We start from the raw sequence: 15,621 nt of genomic DNA, 5'->3' as shown, positions 1-15,621 counted from the left end.
TTCTGTCTTTCTGCGTGTGGCTCAGGGGTCACGCTCACTCAGGCTGTCAGGCAGCGTCATCTCACTGCCACACCCTGTTTTAGCTAGTATAACCCCCCCCCCACTGCCTTTCAGATGCTGGGAGAGTTAAGAATGAGGGGCACAGCGAAGGACTTAAACACCCAACACCCATCCATTCAAAAGGGGTCTTTCCATGATGCTAATCCTGTCTGTTAACTAGTCAACTTTCACTATATCAACATTAGTATTATGCTACATACATAATAAAATGTCAGGGAAATTTAAATTAACTTTAAAATAATTGTCCTAATAATTCCTCAGAGCAAGGAGTAAGAAATTTCCAACTAGATGTGATATTTCAAAGTGTTTTAAACTGATAAATTAGGCACACACAGAATATGCAATTTCAGTATTCCATAGTGACATTTTAATTTTAGATTGAAAATTATATATATATATATATTTAAAGCACTGACTTAATAAGCTCATCTGTATTTCTTCAAATTAACCTCTAACTTAGAAAGTATGTTGAAACATTACAATAATGCATTAAAATGTAGGGTAAGTACCAAATTAATAATTTTTTATTTCTAGTGCTAAACCATTATTTTTACTGCTAATATTAATTTGATATAAGGCAGCTATTATTATAAAGTCTTTAAACATAATCTAAGATAGGATCCGATTATGTAATTTAAAGTTCAGTATTAAATAAGATGGCTCTGGAGAAGACCCCAGGTGGTTTGCAGTGCTAAACAGCAGATTAAAGTTGACACAACTAATTTCTTTACTTTAATCTTATTAGTGGTTCAACAGCTGTCAACTGTAACCATCTATTCAAAAAGCCTTTGAGACATAAACAAAATACCTTAGTACGCCAAGTGAAGAAATATATTTATCAATCACTATGGCTAGTTAGCTTCTAAAACATTTCATTTTACTTTGCCTACTGGAGAAAGTTACTTGTTTTTTAGAGATAAAATGTGATTTAAAACATATATTAATTTTTCCTGTCTATAAATATGCAATTATTTAGCAGTGGGTTAGATCTTGAGTTTCTTCCATACTGGTAAATAGTATTTTGCTAACATTACTGAAAGTCTATGACATAGTGGACACAGTGGAATGCAACATGGGTCCCAACTATTTAAAAAGCTACATCTGAACTTATGAGAAGGAAATTATTTGATAAATTTATCCTAAATAGGCAGTAAATACACAGAAATCTTGCATATTTTTCTGAATATAATTTTTTAAAAGATTTATTTATTTATTAATTATATATACAGCATTCTGTCTGCATGCATGCAGGCCAGATGAGAGCACAAGATCTCATTACAGATGGTTGTGAGCCACCATGTGGTTGCTGGGTATTGAATTTAGAACCTTTAGAAGAGCAAGCAGGCAGTGCTCTCAACCACTGAGCCATCTCTTCAGCCCCTGAAAATAATTGTTACATTTCCCCTGAACATTGTATCTTCTACATACAAATAGTTACAAACGACTTTGGTTCACACTACCAAATGATGTACCAGTGAATTTAATTCTTAGTCTGTTATGAAAAAAAAAGTGGCCCCAAACCATCTCTCACACACAGTACCCACACCCAACTACAAAAGCATAAATCAAGGTTAGCCAAACAATGATGGTCTTCCCACACACAAACTCTAAAAACACAGTAACAACAAATCCTCTGCAATCAGATTATCAGTCTTTAAAACTATCCCAATGAAATGCTTTCATTTTATTAGAGCAGTAAATAATACAACACTGTACTATATCTACAATATGGCAGTACATACAGCACTGCCACCCACAAAGACTAGCTTATGAGATATTCAACCAAAGGTCCTCAGACACTAACACTTTCAATTACACTGTTCTCTTTCCTTTTGTTGTATGATGTGATACAGAATATATTTATTAATCTCATATTCTTCAAAGCGGTAAAAGATTTTTTTGATGACAAACATACAGATCTTGGAATATAAGAAATTCAAAGAATATGGGTTGGTTAAGCTGTTTTTTGGTGACAGCAGGTAGGCAATAAGGCAGAGAGGAGGGAGTACATGACAGTGTCAGTTCAGTTGATGTGATGATGGGGGAGAAACCAGTTTTTTAAAACTTTTGTTTCTTTACCTAAATAAAATAGTAATTTGGTAAAAAATGTAATAGATCCTGCAATTATTCAATAAATTTATTGTGTGACAGTCACACGGGGAAAGCGGCTGCCTTTGTGCAGGTATGGCTACACCAAAGTCGTAACACTGCTACTGCTGCTTCCACAGCACATGTGCCTGGACCTTGTAGTGTCACTTTCTCTTATCGTGCATGAGGGTACTTTCTAGCAGCAGTTTGGTGCACAGTTGAGCATTTGGTTCTCCTTGCATGATGTGTAAGAGAGGAGTAAGAGAAGGTTAGTTCCCTGAAAGTCTGTGTCTACTGCTTGAGCACACCATGTTTTAGGGTAGATAGATACTATGGTTTCCCTGAGATGAGCAGAATTGTAATTCAAATAAAAAAAAGCCTTCCCTGAAATGAGACAAACCAATCATTTGTTTCTTTTGTTAAATGCTGTAAAATTTTACTGCTTTCAATAAACACTATCGTATAAAATATGATATCTATTTTCTAGTTGTTAAAATTACAGCTAATTCTAATAATAAATACATTATTAACTTACAAAAAGAGCTTCATGCTGTAGCTGCAGGATTAAAGTTTTGAGTCGAATTATGCTGCTAGGATTTAGGGTTGGGAGCATGAAGAAAGGAAGACAGGCTTATGTATGTAACCACTCTGTGAGCCTTTTTTCCCCCTCTGAGACAGGATTCCTCTGTGTAGCTTTAGTGCCTATCCTGGCACTAGTACAACAGGCTGGCCTTGAAACTCACAGAGACCCGCCTGCCTCTGCCTCCTGAGTGCTGGGATTAAAGGCGTGCACCACCACCACCCAGTCTCTCTGACCTTAAACATCTTAACCTCACCTTAAAATTAGGCAATTAGCTACTAGGGTCAGATAAGTAATTGGTGTAATGAATGGTTAATTCTCATGAAACACTTGCTTTTTATTAAGATGGCCAGACACGGTCCACTGTGATCATGTTTTAGACAGCAAAGTCTAAATATTTTCATATTTCAGTTGCTTATAAGTAGAAAATAATACTCTAAAGATCTAAACTAAGTTCTAATTCTAAAAGGATGAGGAACCCTTAAAGATTAAGACGGTGGCAAGTACCGTTACCTGTTCTTACAGAACTCACATGTTTAAAGAACCGCTCCAAGTCCCAAAGTCTTTCATTTCTCCAAAGAACAACATGGTCAGACCTGTCATCACTAGTCTACTTCCATCTTAGTTACTTTTCTATTGCTGTGGCAAAACACTGTGACTAAGGGAACCTATACGAGAAAGCATTTAATTTGGGACCCATGGTTCCAGGGGATGAAAGTCTATGGCCATCACATCTGGGAACATGGCAGTAGGCAGGTAGGCAAGCATGGTGCTGGATCAGTACCCGAGAGCTCACATATGATTCATAATAAGTAGAAATAGAGAAAGAACTAACTGGGGACTGTGTGGGCTTTTTAAACCTTACACTCTACCCCCTACCCAGTGATATACCTCTTCCATTAAGACATATCTCTTAATCCTTTCTAAACAGTTCCACCAACTGGGGAACAAGTATTCAAATACTTGAGCCTATGGAAACCATTCCCATGCAAACCACCACAGCAACAAATCATTAGAAATCATTTTAATACTATGTCCATTTAGTAGAAAAAGTTTTAGGTTGTCTCTTAGGGACTATGACCTATTTAGTATATGTTCTTGGACCCTTTCACAGTGCCAGGTATGGGTTTCATCCACTTGACTCTGGATCCAATCAGAAAAGTGGTTGGTTATTCCTATATCATTTGTGCCACTATTGCACCAGTGGACATTTTTTAAAAAAATATTCAACATCTTTAGCCATCTGGAAATGTAAATTAAAACTAACTTGAGATTTCATCTTACCCCAGTCAGAATGGCCATGATCAAATGAACAATCAATAATACATACTGATGCAATGTGGGAAAAGGGGAAATATTTGATTGTTGCTGGTGGGAATGCAAACTGGTATGCCAATTCTAGAAATCAGTGTGGCAATTCTTCATAAACCTTAAAATAGATCTACCACACGATGAAACTTTGCCACTCTTGAGTATAGACCCCAAAGACTCTATATATTATATTACCACAGAGGTACTTCTTCCCTATCATAGCTTTATTCACAAGAACTAGGAAATGGAAACAGCCTACATATCCATCAACTGATGAATGGTGTTTAAGAATCTGTATTTCTGTGAAGAGACATTATGACTATAGCAACTCTTATAAAGGAAAATATTTAATTGGGTGGCTTATAGTTTCAGAGGTTTAGTCCATTATCATCTTGTCAGGACACAGTAGCATGCAGGCTGACATGGTGTTCGAGAAGTAGCTGAGAGTTCTGTATCTTGTGCCACAAGCAATAGGAAGTAAATTGAGACAGTGGGTGTGGCTTGAGCATATATGAAACCATAAAGCCCACTTCCAGTGACACACTTCCTCCAACAATGCCACATAAACTCTGACAAAGTCACACCTCCTAATAGTGCCACTCCCTATGAGCTTATGGGGGCAATTATATTCAAACTACCACAAATGGGTACTGAAAATATGGTACATTTACATGACACAGTATTATTCTGTTTCTAAGAAAAACCAAATTATGAAATCTCTAGTTCCATATTCTTAATTTCACCTTAGGAAATCTTTAGGGTTTTTTTTTGGGGGGGGGAGAGCTGAAGAATAGCTCAAAAGTTGAGAGCTTCCTGCTCTTACAGAGAAAAAAAGTTTTATTTCAAGTGCCTATAATTAGCAGCTCACAGTGAGGGTACTTGCACACATGTGTACACATATGAACCACACATTCATATAGATAAAAACAAAATGAATCCTTAAAAATAAAGGAAATATAGAAGGAAATACTATTCTTAGGAAGCTACCTTGCAGTAACTATGGACAAAGTAAGGCTAAGGAGTCATTGTGTGAAGTAACTGAGATACACAGTGTGGTAAGAAAAAAGGAGCAGGGAGTGGTTCTTCTATGCACATGGAACTCAGGGCTTCTGGCCAGAGATGCATCAGGCTTATAGTCAGTCAGTCATAGGATTCCAGAGTTCAAAATGATGGCTATTTCTAGACAATGGTTTAAGTCTGCTGCTTATCACTGAGGAAAATTAAACAATACAGGGTAGCCTAAGCTGCCAGCTCTCTCTGTTAAGAGCCATACAGCATCACAGGAAGAAGAAAACAGGGATACTGGATAAGATAAGACGGCAGAAGGTTCATGGAGATGAGAAGTAAGAATTAATCAGGGATGGAAAGGGAGATCTGGGCCGTCTGAGAGCAAGTGAGGTACCAAGGTTCTATGGAAAGTTCAGGGCCACAGCAGGAGTTTGTGCAGAAAGTAATTTTAAGTTTACACACTGACATATTCGCAGAAGCCTGCTCTGACTCAGGCTACAGTACGGGAAGAAGTTCTCTCACCTATCTATGGATAAGCAGCACACAACACTCCACTTTAACACAGTAGCTCTAAGAAGACGGTAACACAGTTACAATCTTGAGTGTGTGCTCAGACAAGAGAATCCAGAGTCACTACTAGATGACTATGGCTCCTGATGCTGGTTTCTATCTGTGGGCAACGTAAAGCTGAAAACTCTGATCTACTGACAATGAAACAAGTTCTCATCATGGCACTGTGGTCAAGTGCTGCTGACAGCGGAGGGCACTGGACCAGACTCTCAGGGTTCCAGTTCTCTTTTCCAATGGGAACATACTATTTCTCACATAAGTCTTGTTTTTAGGAACTGTGGACACTTTCTTCTGCTCTATTAAGGAGAAACACAGATAAGCATAAGAACATGATCTTAGCCTGTAGCAAAAGCAGCTTTTGAGAAATGGCATTTAATCTAGATTGCTAGGTCAAGATCTTTGTATCATGTGTTTTGATACTCACCAGAAATCTAAGTAATAAAAACAAAAACCAGAATTTAAAAATCTCAAGATAAACTCAAGCTGGACAACATGAATTATTAATGATTTTCAAAACACTGAACCACAGAATCAAATCCATTTCACTTTTTAATCTTAAGTACTTTTTACACATCTCAGTCCTTTTCTCCTTCCTTTCTTGCCAATCAACACATAAGTGAGTCTCATCTCTCATACCCAGCAATGACATGGGAATAAAATATTTTGATGAGAAATGCCTCAATATCAGAGAAACCATTATGTCTGCTGCAACTGTCTGATGTGGCACTTTCTATCTCACAGACTTAAGGGCTATACCTTCCATTTAATCAACTCTATCTTGTCAGCTGAACAAAAGAACTCATGTTAATTGTGTCAAGAAGTTTGTGTTACTTGTAAGTACCTCATGCAAACAGACTATAATTTAAATCAGGTAGACCACTACTTAAGATACTTCACCTAACAGTTATAAAACACTTTCCACAGTTTGCAAAGATTCTTACATACATTCTACCCAAATAGGGAAAGAGCTGCAACGTGAATGAGGCACTTGCTGGGGTAAACAGATCCTAGATTTGTGGGACTCTGAAGTCAATGTGGTGAGTGTTTTTTTGTTTGTTGTTGTTGTTTTGTTTTGGTTTTTAATCTTACCAAAATGTATCCCAGGAAAAAAAAAGACAAACTGTTGTGTTTGTTTTTTTTTTAATCCCTTATTGCACCCAAAGAACAAATGGAAATTTCTGTTTATTTTACTAGCTAAAAGAGTAACATTTTCTCAGAGGTGTAGATAAAATTTTATCAAAAACTCATTTAAACTCCAAATAAGAATCCCCATAAACTGCCTAGAAATTGTAGTATATGCTACAACTGTGAAAAAATACTTCTGAAATGATATTTTCTAATACTATACTTCAAATGGACAGACACTAACAGTATGAGTTGACCAAATCAGAAGATAGAAATTAGATCCAAATGTACATAGGATCTTTATGACAAGGACAATCCACCATTAGTGACTGAGGTACAATTCAGTTTCCAGCAATCTGGCTGGGACTCCAGACTCTGGCAGTCTTGGCCTCAGAATGCTCTTCCTGAGTTTGAGGATTTCTGTAGATTTGCAGGCTCATTTCCAGGCTATAGCCCTAACTCTTTCACACGCAACACAGAAGGTTAGCTTTCTTCCACTCCTATTCCAGGACTTCATCAGTTCTTCTTGGTTTAAGTATAGAGTGAATCACAGACTAAAAAGATTTCCTTATACGGATTTTGAGGCTAATTTGGATTTTGTAAATGAAGTCAAGCAACCCTGTTTTTCTCCTTAATATAAGCTCTTGCTATTCAAGTCTAAATACACACAGACACAATTTTCTTGCGGTTCCCCCATATAAAAACAAGGCAGAAATTACTTACAAATGAAATTCAGATTAAGAAACTATACTTACTTAGGAGGAATTCGTGAAACCGTGTTCATGTTTGAGGCAGGGGCCACTACTTGAAGGATGTGTTCAAGGGCTGTTAATCCACCAGCAACTTGAAATGCAATCTGATCTGCCGCATTCTAGACAGAAACACAAACAGAGGTTAGTACAATATCCTAGGCATAAAATTCTAAGCAAATGAAATATTTAGTGTGCAGCTGAGATATATTTGCTAAGTGATTTCTTGGTGCAGGGAAATGAGGGCAAATAGTGGTGAACATAGACATGGCCACCTGAATTATGAATTTAAAGTTTTATGAATGGGACACATACCAATCACATCATTATAAGTGACTTTTATTACAGTTAGTATCCTGAAGGGAAGGCAAAGGATGCATGAATATAGGTGACCAATCATATTTTGGGGAGAATGCTTTTCTGGGCAAGTTATAGCATAAGACAGGCAGAAAGAAGTAAGGGATTGGCAGGACACAGCAGCGGGGAGATGGCAAAGCACATTTCTCAAGAAAAGGAAACAGCTGTCCTATAATCATAAGTCCTATGTAACAAGAGCAGCTGACTTCCATAGGTTTTCTCCTTGGGATGTTTGTCAGCATACCAGGCAGCTGAACATGTTTGTTGTATACATTTTTTCTCTTTGCTTTTGCTAGGATATTAAGCATTTCAGAACTCAATCTATGATAATTTCTATATAATTTCTGAATTATACATAACTTTTATGTAAAGAAATTTCTCTAAACTCTTTGTAGTCTTCTGGCATGGGGAAGGAAAGAACAATTTTTCCGTTATACTATTTTATGTTTTTAAATTTTAATTAATTAATTTTTTAAAATGATCATTTCTCATTTTACATACCTATCCTAGTTCCCACTCCCTCCTCCCTCTCCTCTGGCTCTTTCTACCCCCCCCCATCCACTCCTCAGTAAGGCTTCCCATAGGGAGTCAATAAAGTCTGACACATCACTTTGATGCAGGACTGAGGCCCTCCCCACTATATTTAGGCTGAGCAAGGTATCTCTCCAAAAATAATGGGCTCCAAGAAGCTAGTTCAAGCACTAGGGATAAATCCTGGTCCCACAGCCAGTGATCCCACAGACTGCCCCAGTCACATAACTGTCACCCATATTCAGAGGGCCTTGTTTGTCCTATGCAGGTTCCCTTGCTATCAATCCAGAGTCAGTGAGCTCCCACTAGCTCAGGTTAGCTGTTTTTGTGGGCATCCCCATGGACTTGACCCCTTTGCTCATATTATTGCTCCTCCCTCCCCTGTCCCCCACCTCTTTCTGGACTGGTCTCCAGACACATGGCCCAGTGCTTCACTGTGGATTTCTGCATCTGCTTCCATCAGTTGCTAGATGAAGGCTCTATGATGACAGTTAAGGTAGTCATCACTCTGACTACAAGAGAGGGCCAGTTCAGGCACCCTTTCTACTATATCTTAGGGTCTTAGCTGGAGTCATCCTTGTGGATTCCTGGTAATCTCCCTGATGTCAGGTTTCATGCTAGCCCCATAATGCCTTAGTTTTTAATTACCACACATGTAAAAAAAAATAGGATAGCAACATATTCTGGTCCAAACCCACCCCATTCATATGCTACACTGTATAGAAGCTTTTTAGTTTTATGTGGCTCCATTTGGACAATATTGCTCTACATATCTGGCACATAAGATGAATTGGGCATAGGCTTAGGAGTGGAACTTCTGGGTCACAGCTGTGCACAAAATTAATTTCACTAGCTATGGGCAAACAGTGTCCTAAAATATTTTAATCAATCTGTGTATACATCAGGGTACACTGGTCATTTCAGTTAGTTCATATTTTTATATAAGTTTGGTTCTATCAGTCTCTCTAACTTTAGTCCTTTCAACAGTATGTGCTGACATTTTGTGAGGTTTCTATTTATCTTTTCTTGGTAACTAGGAAGTGAGTATCTTATGTTTGTTTGCTGTTTATGGTTTGATATTTTCAACTTTTTTTATAGCTGAGTGAAACACTGATATCTTAAGTAGATAGTATTCAATTAAATCTGAAAAATGCTTATCAAGACACAGCTATTTCTATAACCCAATTAAGTTTCCTCACTTCTCTTTTGCAGCCAATCCTCTTTTTGTGTAATAGTACCATAAATTAAATCTGTCTATTATAGAATTGTTACATATGAATACTATTTGGCAGCTACTAGTTCGGCCTATGGTAATATGAGATATATGAAATCAAATGAAGACAATGAAGGGGCTCTGCATCAAGAAGTAAACACAGTTGGGCATGCTGGCACACACAAATCTTTAATCCCAACACAGATTTCTGTGAGCTTGAGGCCAGCCTGGTCTACATAGCAAGTTCCAGGACAGCCGACTACACAGAGAGAAACCCTGTCTTAAAAAAAAAAACTTTTGTATTATACTCAAATTATAGATACAATATTTAAAAATATACAACTTATTAAGAACACGTGAAATACATCTGTAAAGCACAGTAACTGAGGGCAAGGATCCAGATTTAACACATCTTAAGACACTGGCTCTTTACGCTCTTTTCTTTTCCTCTACTCTCACACTGTTTCAGCCTCCAGGATGATGATAATCTTATTTCTGCTTCAGCTCGACTGCTGCCCATTCTGTCCATGCCTACTGTTCCCATATTCAGTTTAGTCTTCTGCTTGAGGCAGGAAGGAGGAGCCTAGATCAACACTGTAGAAGTGGCAGACTGAGTAAAAGCAGAGCAGTTTAATGTATACAACAATGGAAAAAAAACACAACACCCAGCTGAAAGCCTTTTATGATATGCCAACATGGCTATGACCTCCTGAAGATCTTAAGGCACTGACTCTAATGGACATTTAGCAGAACAAATATCAGTAATTTCAGGAACGATGAAAACCAACTTAAACCATTTTTCTTACTAACATATTACTGAAAATAGAAAAATTTCCTAAAATTTTAATCATTTTAGGAAAATAAAGCAAGAGGCAAAAATCAACTGTAAAATTTAAAAAATTCAGTTCCTTCAGGAATCAAGGTAATATATACTTCTGAACTAGATATGAAGTAAGCAATCTCTGATCTATTCCACGTGCACAGCCAGATGATGGACACTTTGCTCAGCATCCTCCTAGCCTCTCGTTCAGGCCCTGCCATCAACTCCTATTTGTTTTATCTGCTCTCTTACCCTACAGTCTACAAGCTCCTTATGAGCTATTGACTCGTCACTCAATCCTAGTTCTGGCAGAAAAGGGCAATGGTATGCACTTGCTGGACGAATGGCTCAACTAATAATAAATAGTAGACAACAAAAACATCCTATGACATATGAGATTAAGTTAATACCGAGACCTGTCCGAATTATAAGAAAGACCAACCCCCAATGGATCCCACTCCTTAAGAAGGCAAGATAAACAGCTCTTGCCCCTCTCTAAACATTAAAGGCAGTCATAATAAGTCTATAATGTCTGAGATTATTTTGTTGTTTTTTTTTTTTTGGTTTCTTGAGACAAGGTTTGACAATGCATAAAGACTTGGCTGGTCTGGAACTTGCTACATAGACCAGGCTGGCTTCGAACCCACTTCCCTTTGCCTGGAATTAAAGGCACAAGCCACCAAACCTGGCTTGAGATTGCCTCTTTACCTCATGGGTACTAAAAAGGGAAATCAAGGTATCTCAATGATGAATTGTTTCAAATGTTGAAATTAAGGGGTTAAAAAGAAACTTTTCAAACATGTGACATTAAACATATAAATGAAAAAATAAAATCACTTTCACACAATAATTCAGATATGACAGGAGTAGATGGCCTTCCTCCGTCTCTTCCCAAGTCTTGTCACATTGATTTTTTTGTGCCTATCATTTGGCATCTGCTGCTCTCTTCATATTTGGGTACCTTAATGCCCCAGTAGTGGGCACTCTCCCACATACTGTCTTATACATGCTCCTCCTAAGCGTGCACAGAGAGTAACGACACTAAAACTGCTTAACACAATTATTTTCTCCATCAGAACTATTGCCTTCTCAGTCTTAGTGTTCACATGCCATTTTTCAATCCTTTAAGACTCAGATCAAAAGTTACTTCTTCCAGTGAGACTTTCTGATCCTTTCAACTAAAGCCAAATCTTCTATATATTTATTTGTGTCTATGATAAGCTTAAACGCTCTGGTCTCCGTGTTTCCAAGCACAGTCAAGCACAGGATGTATATAACAGTTAACAAGTAAAGACTACTCCTTAGCTGAAAACACTTTATTCTAGTAGGATAAATTCTATAGTAACTAAGTCTATCTTCCTCCTTTACCTCCTTTGCAAATACTCTGCACCTAGAATGTAAAGCTAAAAATATAATTTCATAAAGAACTTTAAAAAGTTTTATAATTATGATTTGATCAAGAAAAAGTACCTCTAGGGATGGAATGTACAGTTCTTCCTTCTATATCTGGCATAACATCTTAGCAGCTCTGTCTTCCCTTGCTCTCTCCCACTATGGACTGACAACTGACTAATAGGATTAGTGGCTTCATTCTAATAACCCAGCTTAGTTAAAGGGCAGAAAAAAATGACAGCTTCAATCTGAATTACATGGCCTGGGAACCCATCCAATTATTAAGTAGAGTAACTGTTATTAGCTCTCCCAATCAAAGGAGAGGCAGCTGTTAATCTTTGGTGACCTGCAAAGGCTGCTGGCCTTTGTACTTGACTTCTCTGTACACAGTCATTATGTTCTTTGTGATCACTGAAGAAGGCCTTCCTAGCTTTTAGAAAGGCAGCAGATGGGGAAAACTGTTTGCATGTTCATTAGCAGGATAGGCTAGGCATTTGTTCTGTACATCTGTGGCACCTTAAGACCCATTTAGAAATAGTTCTGAGACATGTATAAATGTGGAACTCAGTAGTCCAATTTATAGATACAGGGATCCTGGAAATGCAGCTTCTTATAATTGTTCTCTGCAAGTAAAGCTCTATCCACACTTCAAGGCCATGCTTCTCTATTTCTTTACTATCCACACATGTTAATGGTAACTTAAAAAGGAGAAAGCAAAATGGGCAAATACCACCCCCTTGCTTTCCCCTTAAAATCTTTCAGCCAGTTTTGCTGGCTTCCCCACATTCTTACAATCTGAGTAAGTACCTATGCTCAGATTTCTAGCTGTAGGCACCAGCACCAAAAGGACTAAGGATCTATGGGCAAGGAAATCACAAGACTGAAATTCTAAACTTGTGGGAATGTGGAGCCAAAAAGACTGAAATTTTAAAGTAAAGTTTGAAAGCTTAGGGAACATGATGAGACCAAGGAAGGTTGGAGAAGCTTTGTCAAGACCAGACAAAAACTACTCTGTGATGCTCATGAAAATATGCAGCCTTTAGAAAGCTTCCTCAGTGGGTGCTGGACTGTGTCTTCTCTAACCCATTTGAACTACAGGTGAAGGGATCAGGGTGAGAGATAGTGGCTTTAGCAGAGGAGACTCATAGCAGATGTCAAGGCTTGACTATGCTTCTCTTTCTTTGAAAGGTGTTGTATGAAAGATAACTAAAAATTAGTATGGAATTCATTGATACTGTCTACAATGGGGGCATTTTTACCATATTTTCAAGCTCTCTGAAACAAATTTTGGACCTTATGACCAAGGAAGAGATTGTTTTAGGCAAGGAGGTAATATTGACAAGAGCTGTAACATGGACAAATTCTTCTGGGTCCATGGACTCCCAGGGCTGTACTTTTAAGCCACGAGAAGAGTATTCTATATTATCCCACTTTCTCTCCAACAACTGTACCTTTTACTAATCTTTCTATTTATTTAATTTAAATTATAAATTAGATCATACTTGTTATTTAGTTAATTCTAACATCTGGGATTATATTTATATTGGATCTAGCAAAAAGGAGGTTTTCAATAAATATTTACTGAATAAAATTAACTAAAGCATAGTTTATTTCTGATGGAAGAAATTTTCTTGAGAGGAGAGGATCCCGCCAAATCACAATGAGGAAAAGAAGGCTTAGAAACAACTATGTGCTTGGAAAAGCCAAGTCCAGAGTATATGTGGGCAGACTAGAAATAGGAGTCTCAGGGAAGGCAGGTCCTGTTCTCGGGCCTACCTGAAGGGGACATAGGAGGAAGGCCCAGAGGGAGAAGGCCAACTGTAGGGTCTCTTACCATCTTAGTTATATCTTGCCTCATTAATTTTGCTTGCTTGTTTTTTGTATCCTACTTTTAGGAAAAGTCAAGACCCAGACCATTCTATACATCATTAAGGAAAGAATGAATAATTTTAAGGGGTGAAAACAAGGATAAAGTGAAACCAGAGATACAAATTCTACTTTTCTCAAAGTAGCCTTCCAGATGGTTACTATGCATGAATAAGATACTGACAGTTTACATGTGGCAGGCTGTGTGGCAGTCCTCAGGACAGTCTCTTAAGGCAGTGATGAATATCTGTTAGACATGCAAGAAAACTAGCTTCAGAGTCATCAATTAACTGTTCATAATTTTTGAGACAGAAACAACCAGCAGAAAAACCTAGGCTTCTGTGACTCCTGAGTGTGGGAGGGGTTTAGACCAAGAGCGTTATAGGGAAATCTAGTATATGTTTGTCTTTGACACATTTATTACTAAATATTCCAAACCTGTAAAGTATTGGCTTTAGTACTATTAAAAATTTAAAAACATTTTGTGATAATTCAGATTTACAGAAAGGCTTCGAGGATAGCATAGCTTCTACAGCCTTCATCTAGCTTTACTTTTCTTTCTTATCATGGCACCCGCATCAAAACTCAGAAAACATGGGCTGGAGAGATGGCTCAGAGGTTAAGAGCATTGCCTGCTCTTCCAAAGGTCCTGAGTTCAATTCCCAGCAACCACATGGTGGCTCACAACTCTCTGTAATAAGGTCTGGTGCCCTCTTCTGGCCTGCAGGCATACACACAGACAAAATATTGTATATGTAATAAATAAATAAATATTTAAAAAAAACTCAGAAAACACATGGGTACACACTGATACAATATTCAACTGCTCACATCTTTGGATTTTCCTGGCCTCTTCTCTCCCAGGGTAGAAGCTGGAGTACCACATTGTATTTAGCATGATCCTATTTTGACAACTAGGTAATCTTTGAGGTGGGATCCTGAACTCTCCTATATTAGAATTTCTTTGCATTTAAAAAGAAATTCTTGAAACATTCTTTAGCATTTGAAACAACCCAGACCCAGAGAATATAATGTAAGTTTGGTAGTCACAAGGAAATAAAAAAGTATGAAAGAACTAACAAGTTACTAAGGAATGAAAATGTGAGTAGTTTTTTTCAGCTGTTTTTTTTTTTTTTCAGTAGTTTAGCTCTTGAAATGGGGACAAAATGTGCACACAGCAGGGAGAAGCAGGGCTTTGGTGAGGTGAGAAGGAATGTGGGACCAGAGTTAGTAGAGATCCCAGCTGGTCCAAAATGGACTCTACTTAGCTTCATCTCAACTGTCCTGCAATACCCTGCAAACCCAACTCCATTTCCTTTCTTTCCTGGAGGTCAGTGAACCTAGCACATCTCTGTGGGTTCTCATTCTCATTTTAGCAAGATACTGCCTGGTGTTTTTTATGCATGATTTTTTTTTCTTTTGCAGGGGGAAGCAGCTGCCCTAAAAGACTTGCAATGGGACACAGAAAAAAAATGAAGTATGGCCAGATTAGAAATGATTCTGCTTACAAGCATGGGGTCTGCTTACTTCAGTCTAAAGGAAATGAAAGGAAGTAGTGATAAACACTGTCAGATACTTTGCACAGGGATTATCTGAAACCTGCTTTCTGGTTTAGGCCCTCTTCTTTAGCATTAAAAAGGGCATATGGGAGAAACCAAAAAAGAAAAACACTGAAAAATATCACTTAGGAGATTATCTGATACAAAATATTAGGTAAGTGGCAAAATGAGGTTGGGGGACTTCTAGGTACACAGATTAGCTTATACTTTACTCATGGATGAAAAGTGGGTAACATAAATTCTGAACCCGTTATGCATTAAAATGTTCCAAACGGAACTGGGTGATGGTGGCGCACGCCTTTAATTCCAGCATTCGGGAGGCAGCAGCAGGCAGATCTCTCTGAGTTCTGCCATCCCGTCTACAAGAGTTTCAGAACAGGCTCCAAAGCTAC

General features: G+C 37.9%; 1 protein-coding gene across 4 annotated transcripts in view; it reads right to left on the bottom strand.

Moving 5' to 3' along the window:
- The window catches only part of Scaper (S-phase cyclin A associated protein in the ER), a 467,165-nt gene that overhangs the window by 92,388 nt on the left and 359,156 nt on the right, over positions 1–15,621 (bottom strand). For all 4 annotated transcript variants that reach the window (XM_050119436.1, XM_050119434.1, XM_050119435.1 and 1 more), the window contains one exon: positions 7,498–7,613. In XM_050119436.1, coding sequence (XP_049975393.1) covers positions 7,498–7,613 — 116 coding nt within the window. The remainder of the gene's footprint in view (positions 1–7,497; positions 7,614–15,621) is intronic.

Source organism: Alexandromys fortis, unplaced genomic scaffold (assembly GCF_014885135.2).
Source record: "Alexandromys fortis isolate MF-2015 unplaced genomic scaffold, M_Fortis_MF-2015_v1.1 scaffold_167, whole genome shotgun sequence".
NCBI lineage: Eukaryota > Metazoa > Chordata > Mammalia > Rodentia > Cricetidae > Alexandromys > Alexandromys fortis.
This window is presented reverse-complemented; position numbering and strand designations above follow the sequence as displayed.